This window comes from Sciurus vulgaris, assembly GCF_902686455.1.
Source record: "Sciurus vulgaris genome assembly, chromosome: 4".
Taxonomy (NCBI): Eukaryota; Metazoa; Chordata; class Mammalia; order Rodentia; family Sciuridae; genus Sciurus; species Sciurus vulgaris.
Window position 1 is genome coordinate 89419285 of NC_136464.1, and position 21302 is coordinate 89440586.

At 44.0% G+C, this 21302-nt stretch overlaps 1 protein-coding gene and 1 pseudogene across 3 annotated transcripts; both read right to left on the reverse strand.

Annotated features, from left to right (window-relative positions):
• Positions 1-436: 436 nt before the first annotated feature.
• LOC306660249 (dolichyl-diphosphooligosaccharide--protein glycosyltransferase subunit TMEM258-like) lies at positions 437-671 on the reverse strand (annotated as a pseudogene). Its single transcript has one exon. The product of its transcript is annotated as a dolichyl-diphosphooligosaccharide--protein glycosyltransferase subunit TMEM258-like (transcript).
• A 1694-nt stretch (positions 672-2365) lies between these two features.
• Positions 2366-20303, reverse strand: LOC306658687 (zinc finger protein 488-like). Of its 2 annotated transcripts, none has more exons than XM_079135871.1 (2): positions 20188-20303; positions 2366-4608 (listed from the first exon to the last, which is right to left on the reverse strand). In XM_079135871.1, exon 2 carries the CDS (start codon positions 4456-4458, stop codon positions 3496-3498), a length of 963 nt encoding a protein of 320 aa, XP_078991997.1. In that variant the 5' UTR covers positions 4459-4608; positions 20188-20303; the 3' UTR covers positions 2366-3495. The 2 variants fall into 2 exon arrangements, 1 of the variants encoding a protein (XP_078991997.1); XR_013763124.1 differs by lacking the exon at positions 2366-4608 and adding an exon at positions 6507-6610 and having other exon boundaries at positions 20188-20300.
• Between the last annotated feature and the right edge of the window lie 999 nt (positions 20304-21302).

The window sequence follows — 21302 nt, forward strand, 5'->3', positions numbered from 1 at the left end:
AGAAGAGGAAGACAAAGCCAGTAAAAACTGTGGCTATTTCTTTATCAAAACCAGACTTCTGAGAGCCGTGCACCCTGTCCTGGGCCCATGACTGCTGCCTGGCCAGCTTCTCCCTCACCAAGGAGGACCCTGGAAATTCCAGACAAAGCAGGGATCCTCAGGCTGAACTGCTCTGTTTGTCACAGAACTCAACTACACGGGGAGCCTGGATACTTTTAGGGTCTCCATTTGCCCCCCCTCCCTGTCACTCTTGTCACCCCATCTCAGTGGGCAGTAGGGCCACTGGGTCAGCTCTTTTCCTTGCTCTGCATGAAGACCTTCCTTCAGGGGGATGCCTAGGGCTAGTGGCATTTTCATAATTTTCATGGTGAACAAAAGGTGTTTCAGGAGTGTTTCTGTTTTGTTTTTATCATCCCTGACCTTGCAACCCACCTTGTTACTCATTGTGCTTTGATTCATGGACCCAGAGGAGGAGGAAGAGGACTCCATAACTTATGAAGAGCGAGGCCACCAAGGAGAAGAGGAGCTCTTTGTAGATATCCCATGTGTACTTGGTGGAGGTAACCTCATGAACAAAGAGTCAGGCAGTGAAGAACATGCCAATAGCCAGAAGTACCACAGTTAGCTGGGTTGACTGGGCTGGTGTGTCTGCTGATGGCCTCGCACTCCATTTTGCCCTGCATATGGTAAGCCATTGCTCTGCCACCAGAAGAACTAATATCTGCTTTTGTGATGTGTGTGGCAACATCACCTACCAAGCCTTAATTGGGGCATGGAAGGTGGCTACCTAGTATGCTTGGGTTGCTGTAACAAAAACAACATAGACCAAGTGGCTTATAAAGAACAGGAATTTATTGCTCACATTTCTGGAAGCTGGGAAGTTCACCATCATGGTGCCAGCAGATTCAGGGTTTGATGAGGGTCTAGTTACTGCTTCATAGATGACTCTTTTTGGCTGTGTCTTCATGGAGGTAGTGGGCAGCTGGTGTTCTGAGGTCTCTTTTATAAGGACTAATCTCAACTTGCTAAGGGCTCTGCCTCTTCATATTGTCACCTTGAGGGTTAGGAGTTTAACATGAATTTGAGGGACACAAACATTCAGACCACAACAGGGGCTGAGAGAGCTTGGGTAGTCCATGAGTTCAAGAAGCTTAACCCCTGTAGACACAGAGACTGGAAGGAAGAAGTGGGGGAGGATGTGACCTCCAAAAGAACTCTAGGAAACCAGTCTGGTGATACTTAAGAACTGTCGCATAATCAATTTAAGTCATCACCTCTATAAATCACCTTTGTTGATTTGAATGACTAAAAACAACTTTAGTGTACATTAGTTTTTACCAAGATTAACTCCATCCCTACAGTTGATTTTTAATAATATAATTCTATCTTAAAAAGGAGAGTTTGGGGAAGATGTTTTATTGTGTTTCTTCATAACTTTACACCTTCTCAAAACGCCTTCCCTGCTTGTGAATGGTGTACCTACCTGGTAACCATTAGTAAAAAATACATATGAGATCACTTTATTCATTGCAATGCAAAATATCACCTAGTCTAGCAGAGGTTCATTGTGGAGTGGGGTTGGGCAGGTATGACCCACAAGTGTAGATATCTCAGGGTTATAATCTTGACCTCACTACCACTCACTTGCCTTGAAATGCTGAGCATATCTGTTCATGTTGTGGACTTCAAAATCTACTGCTACACAGTGAGAAGACTAGAAATCTAAATTCCTTTTCAATTTCAAGTGTCTACTCCATCTTGGGATGGGACATTTTCCCCTTTCAAGTGGATTTTAGAAAAATTATGTATCTACCTGATAAACCATTTGACAGATGCCAAAATACTCCTGAGAAGCAAAGGTTTGGCAGGAGTGAGACAGAACCAATTATTTCTTTCATTTATTCATGTATTCTTTCATTTGCTCATTCAACAATGTTTTCTGAATCCCTACTGTGTGCCTACATTGTTCTAGACAATGGAGATACAGCAGTGAACAAGACAGCAACAAAAAAAATGTTAGTCCTTTAAACTGATAAAAGCCACAATAAAAAGATAAATCAGTATACTACTTAATATTCAAAATAGTGAAAAGTGCTCAAAAGAAGGTCAATGAGAGAGACAGAGAGAGAGAGGGTAAGTATAACAAGGTTCAGTTGAAATTTGAGGCAAGGAGTCTAAATTGACCCTAAATTCTGATTACTGAATCATCTGCAATCCCCTGGGCCATGCTGGGCTGAGCAGACCTGTGACAGACTGGAAAGAACAGAAGCTCAGAGTCAGGGATCTTGGGTCTTGTCTGCACTGCTACACCACAGCAATGTCTTAGGAAAGCCACAAACCTTTTGAGCTTAGTTTCTTTCTGCAGTAAGAAGGAAATTCAGTACCTACATCTTGCACTGTTGTAGAGATGAAATGATAGAAGAATGCCAAGTATCTTGTATGCACCTCACCCGAGCTTTCTGAGTTGCTCTTTCCTGCTCCATCTGGGACAGCAGGGAAGGGTGGCTCCTGCAGTATCAGCCCCCATATGCACATGGCATGACCTCTATTTTCTCTTTACCCATACTCATAATGGGAGCAGGTGGTAGATTGAACTACTACTGGTCCCCATTCTTCACCTCCCGGAAAGGGAATGTCCATCCACTTCGTCATTGTGGCTTTATTGTGTACTTTTCCAGTTTTCCACTTTGGGCCTGGCTTTGTGACTTGCATTGTTCCGGGGAAGGTAAGTACTGTGACCCAGGCAGAGCCTTGAGATGTGTCTCTGCCTCTGGACTTGCCCTCCATGCTCTTGGCATCGCCATGAGAGAGGTTAGCTCTGGGAAGCCCATCTGCCCCAGAAAAACAAAAAGTATGGACTTGAATTGACCCTGAGACCTGGAGCCATGCCCAACCAAGATTGGCTTACCCTGGTCTCCCTACAGACCCACAGCTGAGAAGTGGTTGCCTGTACTTGTTTGCCCCTGAGATTTAATTGATAACAAAGCTGATCAGTGCAGAGAGTGACCATAAACCTCAGTGTATTCAGTGCCCACAGTCTGCCAGGCAATAAGCTGACTGCTGTTTATACACCTTTCTTGTGACTCTGACAGCATCCTTAAGACAAAGGGGTTATCATCTCCATTTTACAGATGAGAAAACTGAGGCTCAGCAGGTTGAAAGAACATGGCCAAGATGTTGGTTCACACATGAAAGAGTCCAAATTGAATGCACACTTGCCTGCCTGCAAAGCTGATGTGCGCAACAACATGCTTCCATGCAAAGCAATAGGCACAGCCAGAAGCAACCCACTCCCTGTGCCAATGGTCCCACCAGCCTGAATGAGTAAAGCACATCATTTTATTTCATGACTTCACTTCTTGAGAGATACGATACATGGTCTGGACTGTTTTTTCCAAATTACAACGGAGTTGGAGTTTTGTGATGACTTCAGGGCAGGCTGAGGAGCCCCCTCTGCCTCTTCACTGAGTGTTGAATTTGCTCCTCTTCCACCTGTTAACTGTGAGAAGTCAGGTGCCTAGAAAGATGGTGTCGCTCCCGGAAATACTCATGACAAACAGGACAGATGAGGGCCTCTTCTCTGCGCTTCTTAGAATGTGGGTCAGGTCCTAGGTGCTCCTTTTTGTGGTGGGATCGCATGTGGAAGACCAGGTCAGAGGTCAGGCGAAAGGAGAGGCTGCACTTGGCACACCAGTTCTGGGTGGACAAGCCCAGGGACGTGAGTGTGGGTGGCAGGAGGGCCCGTGAGGCTGTAGAAGATGTGGGTACCTGGGCCTGGGTGTGTTCTAGCCACAGCATGGGGGCACCCTGGAAAGTGCTACAGAGCAGAGCATTCTGTGACAATGTTTGCAAGTTCCAGAAATCGCCGACCACAAGCTTGGAAGTTGACATTCGACCCCAACAATGGTTATCTAGAGTATTGAGAAATCCTGAGAGCTCAACCAGGGAGTCTGTAGATTCACCTGCCTGGAAGATGGAGGTTGGCCCAGGCCTTTCTGCTCGGCGCTTGGTGGGTTTGCTGAAAGCGCTTCTCTGCTCACCTCGGGCTGGGCCAGGCCACACAGAGGAGACTGTGCTGCCTGCTGGGGCCCTGGAAACATCTTGGCTCTGCTGCTGGGGGCCAGACTGGCCTGAAGCATCTTTGTGCTCCCTCTCCTGGGCCTGGTCACCCCCCAGTCTCTCATGGAGCTGTGGCAGTTCCATGAAAGCACTCTTTCTCTGCTCTACATGTGCCTTCCTGGGCAGTGGTTTGCCCAGTCTGGGCTTTTCTGGTACTGTTGGCACAGTCAGCTCAGCACTGCCCACATCCTGACCACCCTTACTTGTGGCAGTATCAGAGCACAGGTGGTTTGTTCTCTCAAGCAGCACCTGCTTGCAACCCAGGCTCTGCTCAGGATCACTAATTCCCCATCTGTTTTCAGACAAAGTGCTCAGAGGAGCCCCCTTCCCAGCAGCCATGATGATCAGCAGGGGATGGACAGGCTGAGCAAGGTGGACACTCCAGCAGCCATCAGTCTTCAGACTTTGGGGTTCTGAAGGCCTGGTCTTCCCAGGAGGAGCCAGAAGATTAGAGTAATCACTGGGCCAGACACACTCAGCCACTGTGCTCTAGGAGAGAGGAAGCAACAGGCAGTGAGACCAGCAGTGGTCATTCACCGCATTATACAGGCTGATGTCAGACAAGCCACCTGGTTCCTGGGAACTCCACCACTGTCTTTGAAATGGGAGTAGTGGCCATAGTACCCCTGAGGGTAGAAGTGGAGAGGAGAGAGAAGGGGAGCAGAAGGAGGAAGGAGGGGAGGGGAAGAGGAACTTAGATGACCTCAGACTCCAGAGCTCACCACCTGGCAGCAGCTGGAAAGCACCCAGAAGAGAATAATAGACTCCTGGCATAAATGGCTACTGGTAATTAACCATGGGGAGGCTGATAATTGGAGAGGCTGTAGGAGCAGGGAAGGGGGACTGCTCTAGATGCAGAAGCTCCACAGGTTTCTGGATCCTCTACCAACAAACAATCCCAGCATGATGAAGCTGCCCACCCTCAGGTCCTATTCTAAACCTAGCTGCATCTAAGCCTGGCTCAGTGTCAAGGGCCCAGGGGAGGCCATAACATCAGGAGGTCACAACATTGGAGGACTGTGAACCTCACAGTTCTTGTTCCTCACTTCTCTTTCTCTCCCTGCTCTAACTTTAACCCTCTACTCCTCAGGCTGTTTGTTGGGCCTCAAAGTCTCTTTGTCCGCCTTGCAGATCCTTCCTGCTTCTGGTTGGTTTCCTTAAATTTTCTCTGAGCTAGGTTTCTTATTCGATCTCAGGTCCCTACTACTTCCCCCATTCCTGTCCTAGCACCATGTGAATAGGTGGTTGCCATGATCCCCCAAACAGTGGCTGCCACTCAGGTCTAAGTATTTTTCCCAGTCAAGCTCCCCAGAGAGATTGAAATACCGAATGTGTGTTCTTTTGAGTCTCCATGTGCATGTGGATAGCTGCCACACTGTGGACCCTGCAAACTCCAGCTCATTCCTCAAGGCTCCTCCCTGAGCCTTCTCCAGTCCTCCCAGGCATGGACAACACTCCTTCTCCATTCTACTTTTGGGACATCAACACCCTGCTTGTACCACACACAATATAAGGTGTACCTCTTTGTGGCTTTCTAGGAGGTGAGTACTCTAAGAACACAAACATATCAATTCCTCTCCTCTTCTGTAGCACCTAATCATGCCTGCAGCAGGTCAGGTGCTCAGGAAACTTTCGATGAATTAATGAATGAAGTGACAGGAAATGAATTTAGCAGATGTTATAAGTTTACTTTGTCCTCACGAAGAGTGTGATCCACAGCTCAGGCAAAGGCAGAAGTCACTACTGGCAGCATAAGGGCACCCTTTACTTTCCAAGCCTGACATAAGATCAAAAGGTGAGGCCCTATGAAGGGTGTTTAGTTTTTTCCCATTCACTCATCTCTGTTTATTCCTATCCTTCTACCTCCAGGGAGAACCTGTCTAGTTTTGCTTACAGAAGTCTCAGCAAGTGTCAGCCATATGAGGTGACTGGGGAAAATGCTGAATGGCCTTTAGGTTTTGAGAGCCACTGTGAGGGCGAGCGCCACACAAATTGCTCAGAATGAAAGCACCCTTCCTTTGAGTGCTTGACTGTTCACACTCTGACCATGGTTAAAGAAACAGAAATGGAAGAAAAAAACAAAGATGTTCACTGCAGTACTATTTACAGTGGTGAAAAAGAACAACTGAATGCCTGATTACAAAGACATGGTCAATAAATTATAATGCACAAACAAGAGAAAACAGGTGCAGGCTTGGAAAGTGATGTTTATGATATAATGATGAAGAGAAAAAAGGGCCATAGATTGTATATTTAGTGCAATCTAGTCTATGAAAACAAAAGGGGATAAGTTGAAGGAAAAAAATCCTGGAAGGAAACAATAGGAAATAATATGCAGAGTGAGTACCTTGTTTTATTTTCATTGATCCATTCTTTCATTCATTCAGCTAGCATTCACTGAGAGCCTCTGGCATGCTGGCCTGTGCTAGGTGCTCTGGTGACAATGGTGACAAGGCAGATGTGTTGGTGAGAGAGGACAATAGACCAGTGCCTAGGGAGGGGAGGAAAGGGAGGAAGGAAGCCAGAATAAAGTGGACATGATTGTTTTTATAAATAACAGATTCATCTTTAAAGTATGGCTGTAAAACTACATATTTTCACTAAAAAATCTTATATTAGAATGTTAAGAACTAGATATAAATACATCTGTGAAATTTCTGCCAATAATAGAGCACATGTACAACAGTGAAGACCCTTAGTGATGGCATGGCCATCTCAGCTGGTATAAGTACACTCTATGATGTTCACGCCAATGACAAAATGGCCTAATGACCCATTTCTCAGAATGCTTACTGTCATTAAGTGATGAACAGAGCAAAAAAAATAAAACCTATCTCACAAGTAAAGAAACAAAGAAAAACATGGATGAAACTATGCTCTAATACTTGTATATGTAGATTATATACTTGTACATATAGATTATACAAACATAATATACACTATGTGTATATATATGTGCATAGTGTATATACTATAGTATATATACACTATATACACTATAGTATATAGTAAAATAGACTCTACTATGTAACAATATGTACATATACTATTCAATATACTATAATCTATCTATCCATATTAGACTATATATAATAAAGATATACCATTGTGATGTTAGTATAATGGTGTTTTAGTCAGCTTTCTGTTGCTGTGATCAAAATACTTGACATAAACAACTTAAACAAGGAAAGTTTATTTTGGCTCATGGTTTCAGAGGTTTCAGTCCATGATCAGCTGACTCCATGTTTTGGGCCTGAGGTGAATCGGGACATTATGGCAGAAGGACGTGGTGGCTAAAGCTGTTCAGTTCATGGCATTCCTGGAAGCAGAAGAAGAGGAAGAGGCCAGGAACAAGATATGCTCCCCAAAGACATGCCTCGAGGGATGCTGTCCCTTCAACCGGGTCCCACCTCACAGCAGCCACCACCTTCTAGAGATCCATTCAGTTATCAGTGGATTAACTGACTGATGAGGTCAGAGGTCTCATGATCCAATCACTCTCCCAAAGTCCCACCTGTGGTCATTGCTGCACTGGAGACCAAGTCCTTGACACATGAGCTTTGGGGCACATTTTCAGATCTAAATATAACAAACAAAAGTTGGAGGAATTATTTTTTTCTATTTCCTATTATTTCAAAACTGTGCTGGCCTCATTTTAACCTTTTGTTTTATTAAACTGTCAACCATATTAAGCGGGACTGTGTCCTTTCCTGCTTGGTATTCTTGCAGTGCAGAGATGTTTGGACTTCAGGGATACTATTTTCCTATCTGCTCTGGGAAATAAGCTCTAAGGTGAGCTTCCCTCCCATTCCTTACTCTCCCTTGGGGAGGAGGAGCACTCCAGAGTGCTCTGGCTGGAATCTCCAGGGAGCAAAGGGGCCTCAAAGCCAGGGAAGTTGGTGTTGGTGGCTGGCTGTTTGTTGTAGCAACTTTGGGGTCTGTTTATGCTGCCCAGAGAAACTTCACTCTCACCAAACCTGGGCCTTGAATCTGAACAGGCATCCTGGAACCACAGGAACAAAAGGAAAGTTGTAGAGGAAGGAGAAAAAATACCCAAGAAATCTTTGCAAATGAAGTCAGAGGTCAGAGGCCTTGGAAAGCCCCTGTCTCAGAACATAACAGAAAAAGAAAAAAATACCAAAGGCATCTGGGGAGTCCTGTTCTCCTCCAGGGGATGGCTGCCTCAGAGAGCTGACATGACTCCTGATCAGAAAAGGGACACACTCCCTTGGCAGTCACCTTCTGGGGGTTGAACCTCACATGTACTCTGTGGTGGAAAGTGGAAGGAGATGCTTTCAGCCTCTCTTGGATCAAGTACTTGCTGCATGGTATTGGTGCAGATGTAGGAAAACAGAGGGAAGACATACCTTAGTAAAGCTGGCTCCTAAACTTGCTCTGCACCTTAGCATATCATGGGGCCATTGACACAGATTTTCCTAGACCCAAAAACATGCAGAACTTAGCCACTCTCACAGATGACCAAAAGGAAAGCCTCCATACTTGGCAAATAAGAAATTGGATTTATATTTGTGGCAAAAGTTAGACAAAATGAGCTTTGTGAGATTTCCCTCTGTTTACATTCCATGGCAACTTTCTTAAGAGAAAAATCAAAATAGGAATGAAAACAACAAACAATTTTCCTCCAGCATTTAAATTCAGAGAATACAAAAACTGTATCTGCTGTAGCAAATAGAATGTAGCTTCTATTTTTGAATGTTAGATTATTAGTAAACAAGAAAATTAAGAAACAAAATTAAAGTAGAAATGGAAAAAAAAGATATGGATTTGAATTTCATCTCCATATTTTTTATTATGGAACTTCAGGTGTGTGATAGAATGTCTCTGGATACTGGACAATGGTGTAAGTGGGTTGTGGTAGGAGGTGAATTAGTTTAGTCAGGAAAATAATTTATAAGGCTATTCCCAACAACTGGCCTAAGGCAGTTCTTCAAAGAATGTTCTTTCCTTTTTTGGTGGTCGAGCAACAGAAACAAAATGAAGAAACACAATAATCAATCACTGACAACCATTACAAGTACTGGTATACCTTCTCTATACCCAGGTTGGACAGAGACTGAGTCTACTTGAAGAATCAATCTCTCATGAGCAAATACTAGGATTCCAAGCACATAAATATGAACTTTTAACTGGGTCCAAGTGGCCAGCAGGGTAAGGAAGGAAGCCCTGCCCTGTCTATATTGGGTCTTGGGTCTTGTTCCATTCACTGATGCCACTTTCTTCCTACACCTTCACCATATACTTAAATGTACTACCAAATGAAACTGAAATTGAGACAAATCAAAATAACAACAACACCAAAAACTTTATTGAAGTATTTCTGCCAGATAATATGAAGAAGTAGGGAGGTGAGCATAAGATACTTTCATTCTATATTAAACACTTTTAGATGGTCTTGGGCAGGTCCCTGTCCTTCAGCAAATCTCACTGAACCATATAATGAGGAGGCCAGACTAGACAGTCTCTAGGTTCTAAATATCAACTGGTCATCAGCAATATTTCTATGTGGAATCATGATGTGTCTCTAGTGATCAGTCTGTTTTTTAAAGATATTTTCTTGATAAGCTAATGGGCAAAAATAAATAATAAATAAATAAATAAAGTGGATAATCCATGGCAGATCTGGTAACTACTATTCCACAGTCTGATATTTCCAGCACCCATACCAGACTAAGTTGCCCTCCTAATGTTTGTGATCTTCAAACACAAACATGACTCTGGACTCCTCATAAAGGAAGAGGATTAATAGTCCCATAAGCAGATCTTTGGTTACCTTGATACCCCATTGTAATTTATCACAACCCTTAGGTTCAAGCAATCAGGGCTTCCTAGTTGCAGACAATGTCGCCTGCCCAAGTGGTTTAAGCAGAAAGGAATACATTAATGGGTATTAGATAGCTCATGAAATCTTCAGGAGATTTACACTAGCCGTAGGTGTTCTCTAAGAAAAAATGTCTGGCCTTACCTGGCCCTGTGTAGTAGAAATTGCTAGTACCAGACCCCTTACAAAACATCAAATTCTAGAAACTGTCATAGCTACCCCACAAGACCAGGGGCTCCTGCCTCTCTTCATGCCATATCTCACCCACTTGCCAGGGATATCAAGCAGTTCTAGTCCATTGATTCTTGTGGCTGCTTAGTGGGATCAATGTCAAAGGCCTGCATTCTGGCTGCAGAGGTGTTCTGAAAAATGGAGAGCAAGCTTTCCAACCTCTACAGTGCAAGAAAGTCAAGTAAGATGAGGCTAGAGGTGGTTGTTGTGTGACAGTATCAGTCACTCAGGCACTTAATAGAGGCTAAGAGGATACAGCTATGCAACTCTATCCTGACAGGTCTCCTCTCTCCCCACCACTTCATTTGAAACATAATGTTTTCCTGGCATGTGGACATTGGGGAGATGGAAACAGCTCAGAGTGACTTGTGAGATTTTCAGGAATTTTGTGAGCTCCCTTTTTAAATACAGACATTATTAAAAACTAAATCACACAAACGCATAGTCATTTCATTATATTTAAAACAAAGATAACAAATATTTTAAACATCATTTCTTATTTATTCTAGTACGTTCTGCTATGTGTTGGCAATTTATTTCTCCAACTATTGTATCTGCATGTGGGTGCTTGCTTCTGTGTATCTCTTCCTAACTCCACCTCCAATGACTTGAAATCAGTCCCTATGGGAGAATTTAAGGCCAATGGTATAAATCAAGGGCTTGATTTCTTATTTCGTTGGTTGTTTGGACTACAGAACATGAGAAAAATGTCAGTGATGCAGAGTAAAGTGAAAATTGTCTAGTCTGACATCATTATATTGTGAATAGCACACAAAAATTGAGAAACTACTCTCCCAGTATTCAAAAATCATGATTTGATTTAGCAAAAAAAGTCATTCAAATCACTGAAAATAAGTGAAGTTTGTATTTATGTTATATTGTTCATTCCACTTTATTTTACACTTCATTGTAAATAAAAAAAATTCACACAACATTGTGTTGGAACTATATACAATGAGAGCCAGTTGTTAACATTTAAACATGAGTGCAGCACACTCATGCACACCAAATAATTTGAAATGCTGGGCATTGAAGAGTCCAAGAAATCCTTCCAGGGTAGCAGGAAGTCCTCCAAAGGGCAGGTAGGTAAGGAAATGGAAGGGGAAAGAGAAGACAGAGGTAATTGCATAAGCAAATGTCAGTCTTCTTGCAGTTTGACAGCATACCTCCTAGGGGTGATAATCATTTTTCTCTTCAACAGATCTTGCTTGAACCTGGAGACAGGAGGATGAATAACATGGAACTGCTACTCCATATTCAGTGATTGAAAAACAGGACCCAGGATGGAGAGAAGTCTGCCTTGTGGTGTGGAAGAAGTGCTGCAGGGTCAGAGATGGATGGTCTCTAACCACATGCTGCCTTAGGGGCCTGAGGAATGCCCAGGGAGTAGAAGGTGATAAGCTGAGTATTAATGGGTGAATAGGAGTTCATCAAACAGGAATTGTTAAATAGCATAGGCAAAGTTCTAGTGTCCAAAAGGAGTGGACATATTTCAGCCTTGTGGAGAATGTTGAAGGGTAGGAGCTCAGAACAGAGAACCCCTATAGACACACTATTTGCACTAAGCCAGTTCATACCCAACTGTGAAATCTAGTTACATTGAGATAGGGGAAGGAAAAGAGAGAGGGAAAGGGAGAGTTAGAATTTTCTCAAATCCTTTCTCTGAAATTCCTTGAATTCTTTGACATCTATGAATACTCCTCCAACTACCTTGTGAGGTCAGAGTAGGAAGGACCCTGACCCTTCCCATCCCACCCTGGTCACAATCCAAAAAGAGGCACTAAGGCACTAAGGTATCTGATTCAGCAGAATAGACCCCCCAAGCATGCTTCAAAGATCAGAGGCTAAAGTCATGCTCAAAGATGACTTTTTTTTATTTCTTGTGCTATGGGAGTCCTGTTAAGGAAGTCTGATCCTAAGCTAACATGTTGAAGATTTGGACCTGCTTTTTCTTCTATAAGATGCAGGGTCTCTGGTCTGATTCCAAGGTCCTTAATCCATTTTGAGTTGATTTTTGTGCAGGGTGAGAGATAGGGGTTTAGTTTCATTCTGCTGCATATGGATTTCCAGTTTTCCCAGCACCATTTGTCAAGAATACAAGCAACAATAGGTGCTGGCGAGGATGTGGAGAAAAAGGTACACTCATACATTGCTGGTGGGGTTGCAAATTAGTGCAGCCACTCTGAAAAGCAGTGTGGAGATTCCTTAGAAAACTTGGAATGGAACCACCATTTGACCCAGCTATCCCACTCCTTGGCCTATACCCAAAGGACTTAAAATCAGCATACTACAGTGATGCAGCCACATCAATGTTCATAGCTTCTCAATTCACAATAGCCAGATTGTGGAACCAACCTAGATGTCCTTCAATTGATGGATGGATAAAGAAACTGTGATATATATATACAATGGAATATTACTCAGCCATAAAGAATAATAAAATTATGACATTTGAAGGCAAATGGGTGAAATTGGAGAATATCATGCTAAGTGAGGTAAGTCAATCTCAAAAAACTGAAGGATGAATGATCTTGCTGATAAGTGGATGATGTTACATAATAGGGAGTTGGGAGGGAGGCAAGAATGGAAGAAGGAGGGACTGTATAGAGGGAAAAAAAGGGGTGGGAGATGTGGGGGAAAGGAAAAAATAACAGAATGAATCAAACATCATTACCCTATGTAAATGTATGATTACACAAATGGTATGCCTCTACTCCATGTACAAATAGAGAAACAAGATGTACCCCATTTGTTTACAATAAAAAATAAATAAATAAATAAAAAGATGACTTTTTTCCCCAATGAAAATTTTAACTCAATGCAATTTTATTCCAGAGTATGCAACTCTACCCTTGTGTGCAGACTTTTAAGTGACCCTCAAGAGGCTGCCTACAAAGCAAAAGGAGACTTATATTCAAGCTGAACTGTCAGGTCATCTGGCTATGACTCAAGGCACAGTCTGTCCTGGCCAGGCTCATTGTCAACCCCTCTACTCAACTGAATTCTCAGGCCCTGGAGAGAGAAACCATGTCTCTATCTGATCTATCTCTGTGACCACCACAGGGAAAATGTGTGGTGTACAGTAAGTCCTCAGGAAATGTTGCCTGCACTGGAAGCTCCCCTTTTGCCACAGGTTCATAAACCAGTCAAACGGAAGGGATGATGATTGCTTTCTATGACAATACAGCAGAATCTGATGGTTTTGTTTTGTTTTATGATACAGCATCCTTCTTAACTAAACCCATTTCCAGTTTGAGAAATTACCTACATGTTCCTGCTACTGGGGCTCTCTGATGAGCTAACCCTGTGTATTTCCATCTCAGTTCTCCACTCCCTCTGATACTGTGATCTACCTTCCATTTTACTGCTCTACATGACTTCATAGCCTTCAATTAATTCTTTCTTGACTGAGCTGGTCAGAGCTGGCCATTGTTGCTTACATCCAAAGAACCACAGTTGCCCTAGTTTGCCAAAGATTTGACAACTCATCCCAACTCTGAGAGCTGTGTCCCCAGGACTCTTTCAGGGAGGAATGAGAACACACACACACACACACACACACACACACCCACACACACACACACACAACACAGAGGTGCTGGTAGCTCAGCACTCCTGTCCGTATCCAGCAGCAGCTGCCATATTAACACACAGCTTCTGCTGCCAGCTTGACACTGGTGAAGATCCTAACATTTTTATATCCTGGTTGAGCATAGTTTTCTTTCCTTGCTGGTCAGCATACTAATTTTTCTCCTGATCTTTAGGAGTGTGAGACTGCTTTGGACATTTGGGGACAGGAGGTTCTGCAGGCACAGGTGGCCAGAGGGATGAGATCTGGAGCAATATATACCCAGACTTGGCAGGGTGGGACTAGGGCTATACTTGACCTTGCCTTATACTGGTCCCTCTCTCCGCCTGGCCTTGATCCTGGCTCCAGTGTGGATCTCTCTGTCTCCAGTTGCCAGAAATACTAACATAACCCTACCACCAACATATGACTTGGAACATAGATTTAACCTCAGAGCCTCAAGGCCCTACCTGTAATGTGGGGTTAAATTATCTCCACAGTCCATCCCCCATCAACCGGTGGTATGACTGATTGAGATGAAGCCAATTTTCCCCCTATCGTAAAAGAACAATGAGTCTGTTTGAAGCCCCCTTATTGAGCTTCTGTTCCATGAACTCACATAAGACACACAAATACACAATGCAATCTCACACATATACATATACTCACATATTGATACACATATGCTCATCTAAACTAATACATGTGTACACTCATACACATATGCATACACTTATAACCTCCACATTCATACACATTTACATACACATACAGTCTTCTGCATCCACATACACACATACATCTACATACATACACTTATACCTACACTTTCATACATGTACACTCTCACACATATGCATGTACACACATACCTATGCTAACACCGATACATTCACACAAATACAGATACACATTCCCATACATGTACACTAATCTACACATATACTTACATATATCATACACAGATATGTTAACATACATATGCACTTATGTATATACACACATATAACATGTACACTTAAATACTCAAACATATGTAAAAGAATCACAGCGTCTCTCTCTGTATATCTCTCTCAGCCAGTTCTCCAGAGAATTGCTGAGATATGCTTATTGTGGTTTCCAAGGTGCTACAGGAGCTTGTCCCGCTGTCTACTGTCCTGCTGCATCCAGCAGCACCTCTGAAGACACCCACAGAGCTACCTTCACACCTCAGGTAGCCTTTGCTAACTGTGGCCATGGTGGCCCGTATGCCTGAACTGTTCAGTGTGCCCTGAACTCAGGATATGACTGACCTCTTCTCAACTCCAACAATGGGGACACATGGTTTTGCAGCAGGACAGAATGATAGCTATCAGAATGCTTCATGATATAAAAATAAAAGTCACCATTTATCAGCTGCATGTGCCTCCGTGCCAGAGGCTTAATGTGCTTGATTTATTTAATTTTCACAACAATCACATGAAGTAGGTTGCATGTCTCAATCCAAGTGCCTTTATCTCCATCTCACTAAACCCATCATGGTGTTCCAGCATTTCAGACCACCATGGATCAGGACACCTGCAAGATCTGGTTTAGGTATCCTGTCCAACTCATACTTTATTGATCCTATCCTCCAAATTTTTAGAAGAAGAATGAAACAAAGGAGGACGAGGAAGAAAGGAGATAAATCTACAATAATAAAGAGAAAGAGAAATAGAAATGATAAAATAATAATAGTGAGGAGAGAGAGGAAGAAAATGAGGAGAGAAAGATATGAACTAGTCAGGACTTTAGCCTGCCACCTGGAAGCCCCCTGAAGGCCACCTCTGTCTCATGAATGAGTGCAGCTTTGAATAGATCACTCAAGCAAGTGCAAAGAGATCCTACACAGCTCTGTCTGGTACTCTGTTCTAACCTCTGTCCACTCTGACAATTGCCAGATGCAAAATCCTCAAAAGGGCAAATTATGTGAATCTGACATTACTTGTTTATAGGGAACCCCTGTCATTTTCTGATGCTCATCACTTCCTTGGGTAGGGACTTCAAGACTTTTCTTACATCCTAGGATCTTTTGTATGGTTGATACCAGATTTTCTTAATGCAATCCATCTCTGTATTTTGTCCATGTCTCCCAGGATGCCTGGCACCTCTTGGATGAACACTGCAGATGTGGTATTTCATCTCCAGATTATGCCACAGCTTAGCCACAGAATTCTTTGGGCCAGGAGCCTTGCCCACTCACAAGTGCTCAGGGTTTATTTGCTTCTCCTTCCTTGGGGATGTGTCACTATCCTGTGCACCTGCAGGGTCATCTCTGTCCAGATGTTCCCTGGGCAGAGTGGAAGCTGCTCCTTCCTCTTTCTTGTCCCACACACACCAGCTGCCCTAGGCAGTGATGGATCTATGTAGTCCTTGTTTTCCTTTGTCTGAGCCTAATATGAAAAGTGCCTTTGTTGTCCTCAACTCTCCTCAATAGCCTCAGCTCATCCCAGGCTCTGTGCCCTTACACTCTTTACTGGTTCTTGTCACTCCATCATTGAGCATGTCCTAAGAAAGGACTCTTCTTTCCACCCTTGGTTCTTTTCACTCTGACCCCGACAAGACTTCCCTCTGAATTGTTCAGATATTATTTAGAACCATCCCCATGTTCTTTGTATTTGAAAGAACTCATTGAATTCCAAGACTCCCCAACCACTTTCAGAGTGCTTAGATCATGGGATCAAGAAGTGATGTTCTTGGACACTTTCTGACACTGAGCTCTCCAAGTCTGCAGGGGCGGGTATCTTACTATGCCTGATCTTACTACCAAGGTGAATACTTGTTTCTAAAGCTCCTAATACTCCTGGACCTCCAACCATGGTGCTCCTAACGACCGTGAAGCAAGGACTGCTTTATGGTAAATGAAGACTGCCAGCCCACAGTGGGAGAAGCATGTGTTTATAAGCCAGCACCTGCAGGGTCATCTCTGTCCAGATGTTCCCTGGGCAGAGTGGAGCTGCTCCTTCCTCTTTCTTGCCCCACACACATCAGCTCTGGATAAACTATTTCAACATTTGGAAAGCTCTGGCCACATTCTTTCACATTACCTTGCTATCTATGCCTTAGCCAGGAGTTCCAGCTAACTGTTGACCCTATATCCACAGAGGTCAAGTGCATGGGCTGTGGGGCCAGAAGGCCTGGACTCCAGTCAGCTCTGGCCTGTAACCTTAGGGTGCTCATCCTCTCCATGCCTTTGTTTTCTCATCTGAGGTCACCTTGGTGCCACTTCATTGAATTGTTGTAAAGGACTAGATGAGTCAATATATTTAAGCTCCTAAAGAGCTGGCTCAACACACATTGTGGGCGTATGTTATGATTCCTTTGAGTAACCAGAATGTGGCCCTGAGTGGTGACAAAGATAGATTCATCTCATATCCACATTCCTATTTCCTCCTCAGCTCTCAAGGATCAGTATACAACAGTGTTTTAAAGACTGGCCAAATTCTGGGCATGGTGGCACATACCTGTAATCCCAGCCGCTTGGGAGACTTAGGCAGGAGAATGGAGAGTTCAAAGCAAGCCTCAGGAAAAGTGAGGCACTAAGCAACTCAGTGAGACTCGTCTCTAAATAAAATACAAAATAGGATGGGGGATGTGGCCCCCTGAGTTCAATCCCTGGTCCTTCTCTCCAACTCCCATTCCAAAAGAAAGAATGACCAATGGCCTGGGCATTCTTCTCTTTCCCATTAATAAACAATTGTTTTGCCTGAGATCTGTGAAGGTACTCTCCTTCTCACATCAACTGGCCAACCCTGAGTGTTCTCAGCTGAAGCTTGAAAAACAGGTCTAATTTGGTGACACCATGTATACTGTCCTTCTTGAGTATGTTTTTCTCTCCAATTGAAAGAAACAATAGCAGATAAATCTGTGTTCCTAATCCTTTGGTTCCTCTAGTCTCTGGGGAGATTTCTCAGAACCTTTTGGAAGATTCCAGAAGAATAGTCATGCATCAACTTCTTCCGCATAGGGACTTGTGAGTTCTTGGGTTTTCCTTAGAAGGTAATATGCATGTTTCTAGGCATCTTTCTGGCCCTGGAACCCTGAGAAAGTTAAGAGTTGTTTCAGCTTTCCTGGGGATTGAATGGTGGTGCCAGAGTTGGAGAGAAGAGGGCTTCCAACCCAGCCCCCACAGACCCCCCCCCCTTCACGTATGGCTGTACTGCTCTAAGAAGCGATGCCTGCTGGGCTCAAGCAAAGCCCCGTGCAGGATTCTTAGGATTCAGTCAAGGCCCAGGTTCATAGTGAGTTTGAACTTGGTGCCAACACACTTGATCATGTGGACACACTAAGGGTTAATGTGATCTTATCACCCACTCAAGCACCCAAAAGTTGCAGAAGCAGAACCAATGAGAACAGAGGTTCCGAGCAGCCATGGCCAAGATGGCCAGAAACTAACATAGTGTGTGGCATTCCAAGGAACATTGCCAACTGGAAAACATGTGGGGCAATGGGGAGCAATAGTTCAGATATAACAAATGCCAGGGTTACAGCCTCATAAACAGTCACAAATAGGATGAATTCACCCTAAGCACTCAGGTTCCAGGAGATAACTTGGGTTTCAGGCTGAGTCAGGCCACTCACTAGTAGCTTGACCTTGAACAACCACTCTGGGCCTCAATTTCCTTGGAAGTAAGGAGGATGAAGTGAATGTCACTTCAGGGTGCTCCTGATTTGATCAAACATAACTCTGCATGAGCAGTAGTAAGAGCACCCCAAATGGCAGCTGTGATTTATAATACAATTAAAAAAGAAAAGCAGATCCCCTAGTCAATTGTCACAGCTCCTGCAGGCATAAAGTCCATGAGTTATACTTGGACTTCTTAGTTAGATCCTATTGCATGCCAGCAACTTTATCATCTTAGAAGGAACAATCACATCCTTTTAGAGAACAGATTACTAATGAAGGAAAATAAGTTTTAAAGCATTGAAGCTTCAATGCTCCTCCATCCTACTTAATTTCTACTCACTTCTGTGTGATTTTCCCATTGTCAAATTTCCACTTTTGCATCGAAGTTAATTCACTCAATTATCATTAAAGATCAAATAAACTATATGATCAGATTATTCTAAGAAGCTTTAGCTGATAATAACCTGTTTTAAACAAGGGTTCTTTTTATAACTTATATATGTATCATGTGATTGAATATATAATATCTATATAAACATCATAAAATGAAATTGTGTCTCTGTCTCTAAAGAGATTAAATTTTTAGCAAGAAACAAAAATGGTTTCCATATCCATTACTTTCACTTTATTCTCAAAATGAATCAGACTTGCTTTCCTAGATTTCTTATTTAGTGTCATATATGTGTGTGTGTGTGTGTGTGTGTGTGTGTGTGTGTGTGTGTGTTGTGTGTGTGTATCATGAACTAGTTTCCCCTTGGTTCTCCAACCAAATATACATTAAAACATTAATTTCAACTGCCACAATTTTGTTATAAAATGTCTAATGTCTCACTCGGCAATATTGATGTCACTTAATGGCTTTACACCAGCAGCATTGACAAACATTTATTTTAGGAATTTACTATTTCTTTCTCATTTCCATTCACGCCCAAAGGCTTCAAGGACACAGCCCTGACTCCCATTGTCTTCCCACAATCCAGCTCTGAAACCTGCCCTCTCTCTCCCCCCAACCTGGCACTGCAAAGCTTGCCCAGAAGGCAGGCAGTGGGTGACATTGTCCCCTAAATGCTGCTGCAAGAATTAGCTTCCTGGCGTGCTTGCTGTCTGTGCCTATTAGTGAAGAAAAACATGTCAAGAAAAGGATTTAATAAGAGCCTTGTCCCCCAAAACAGATATTTTCTTTCCACTCACCCTGAAGCTCAGAGATTTGGAACTTTATAATTTATGTATTTTTCCCTCAACAGGGGCTGGACAAATACATGTCTAGATCTTTGGAAATAATCTGTTGGAATAAAGATCTGGAACTGATGTGTGCCCCTAGTGTCTAGCACAAGTCTGACTGAGAATAACAGAGTAACACAGGGTAAATGGAGTAATGTGTGCATGGATGGATGCACGAAGGGATGGATATAAGAAATGCTGCCCCAGAGTCAACATAGGATAAAAATCAAAGACAGAACTCTTGTTCGAAGGAAAGAAGTAGGGGAAGAGGGGAAGGGAAGGAAGTGGGGAAGAGAGAAAAGAGAACAGGAAGGCATGGGAATTAATCAATAAAGAAAGAGAGAGAAGCAAAAGTGTGAGAGAGGACACAGGAAGAGACAAGGAGAAGAGAAAGAAAGAGGATGAGACCCAGAGAGGATTCTGGAGAAAGACAGAAGGAACTAACTACAGAGTGAAGGGAAAACCTAGCCAGGCAGTCAAACGCAGGGCTCAAGAATTCTGCCTGGGTAAAAGCAATGACAGGGGGATGCATCTCACCCGCCTTCACGCCTGCTCACGTCTCACCTGGTCTCTCCAGAGGAGGTAGTTAGGGGTTTCAGGCGCCAGGCACAGGATCCGGGGCGCTGGGTGCACGGCTCGGAACTTGGACCTGGAGCCCTCGGGACTGCAGGCCCCGCCTTCCCCGGGCTCCTTCTGTCTCCGAGGCGGGAACTCTGTGTATCTCAGCCTTCCAGGTCCCTACCCACTGTCAACGCGACAGTGTTTCTGGTGGGCGGAGCCTGGCGGAACTGGACAGCAGGACTGGTAACCCGACTTGCTGGAACTGGGCTTGCTGCCCTTCAGCAGTGCAGCGAACCTTCCCTCTCTGGTGGCTCGGATGCTGTGATCCCGGCCCGCTGCTTCCTCAGGCTCGGATAAGTGCTGGGTTCCAGAGCCTGGTGGACTCTTAGCGGCATTCTTGTCCCTCCTCCTCCATGACTTTCAGAGGCGACCGTCCCACTCTCTGCGGCTCTCTAGGCAAGCGCCCCGACCCCTCCATTCTTGGATTCGCGCTGCCTGGCGACAGCTGTGATGCAGGCCAGGCTGTAAGCCCAGTGCCTGCGCCGCCTGAGGACCCCAACACCGCCGGGATCCCGTTCCCTCATCAGCGCACTGTGGTCGCACAAGCCGCGTCTCCTCAGCGTCTTGGGGAATCTTTCAGTTCTTCACTGGAGCGATCTGGCTGCCTCTTCCTCTATTTCACTCAAGTCTCCCCAGTTGCGGAAGGGTCCCACTGCGCCAGATTGGGGCGAGTTCCGCGACCACAGGGTATCTAGAGGTGTTCTGAGACGCAATAACTGTGGTTGGTGGGATGGGGTGAGGAAGGAAGGGACATGGAGTGACCTTGAGTGAGTGCTATATTTGTGCCAGGGCTTGTATTACAGGGACTCTCCCCGCACCCCCTGTAGGAGAGCTGTGCAGAGGTGAGGGAAGACTCTCAAGAAAACGAAATGCTTGGTGAGTTGCAGACAGGTATGTCTGGATCCTGATTTGGAGCTTGGGGTGCAGATTCTCCTTCTGGGAAAGGGATAATCCTTGAAACTACCCTGAGTGCCTGCTTCCTCATTCATTCACATAATAAATGATCTCATGCCTGTGGGTGGTCCAGGGATGCAGAGATACAAAGTAAGAAAGCTCTG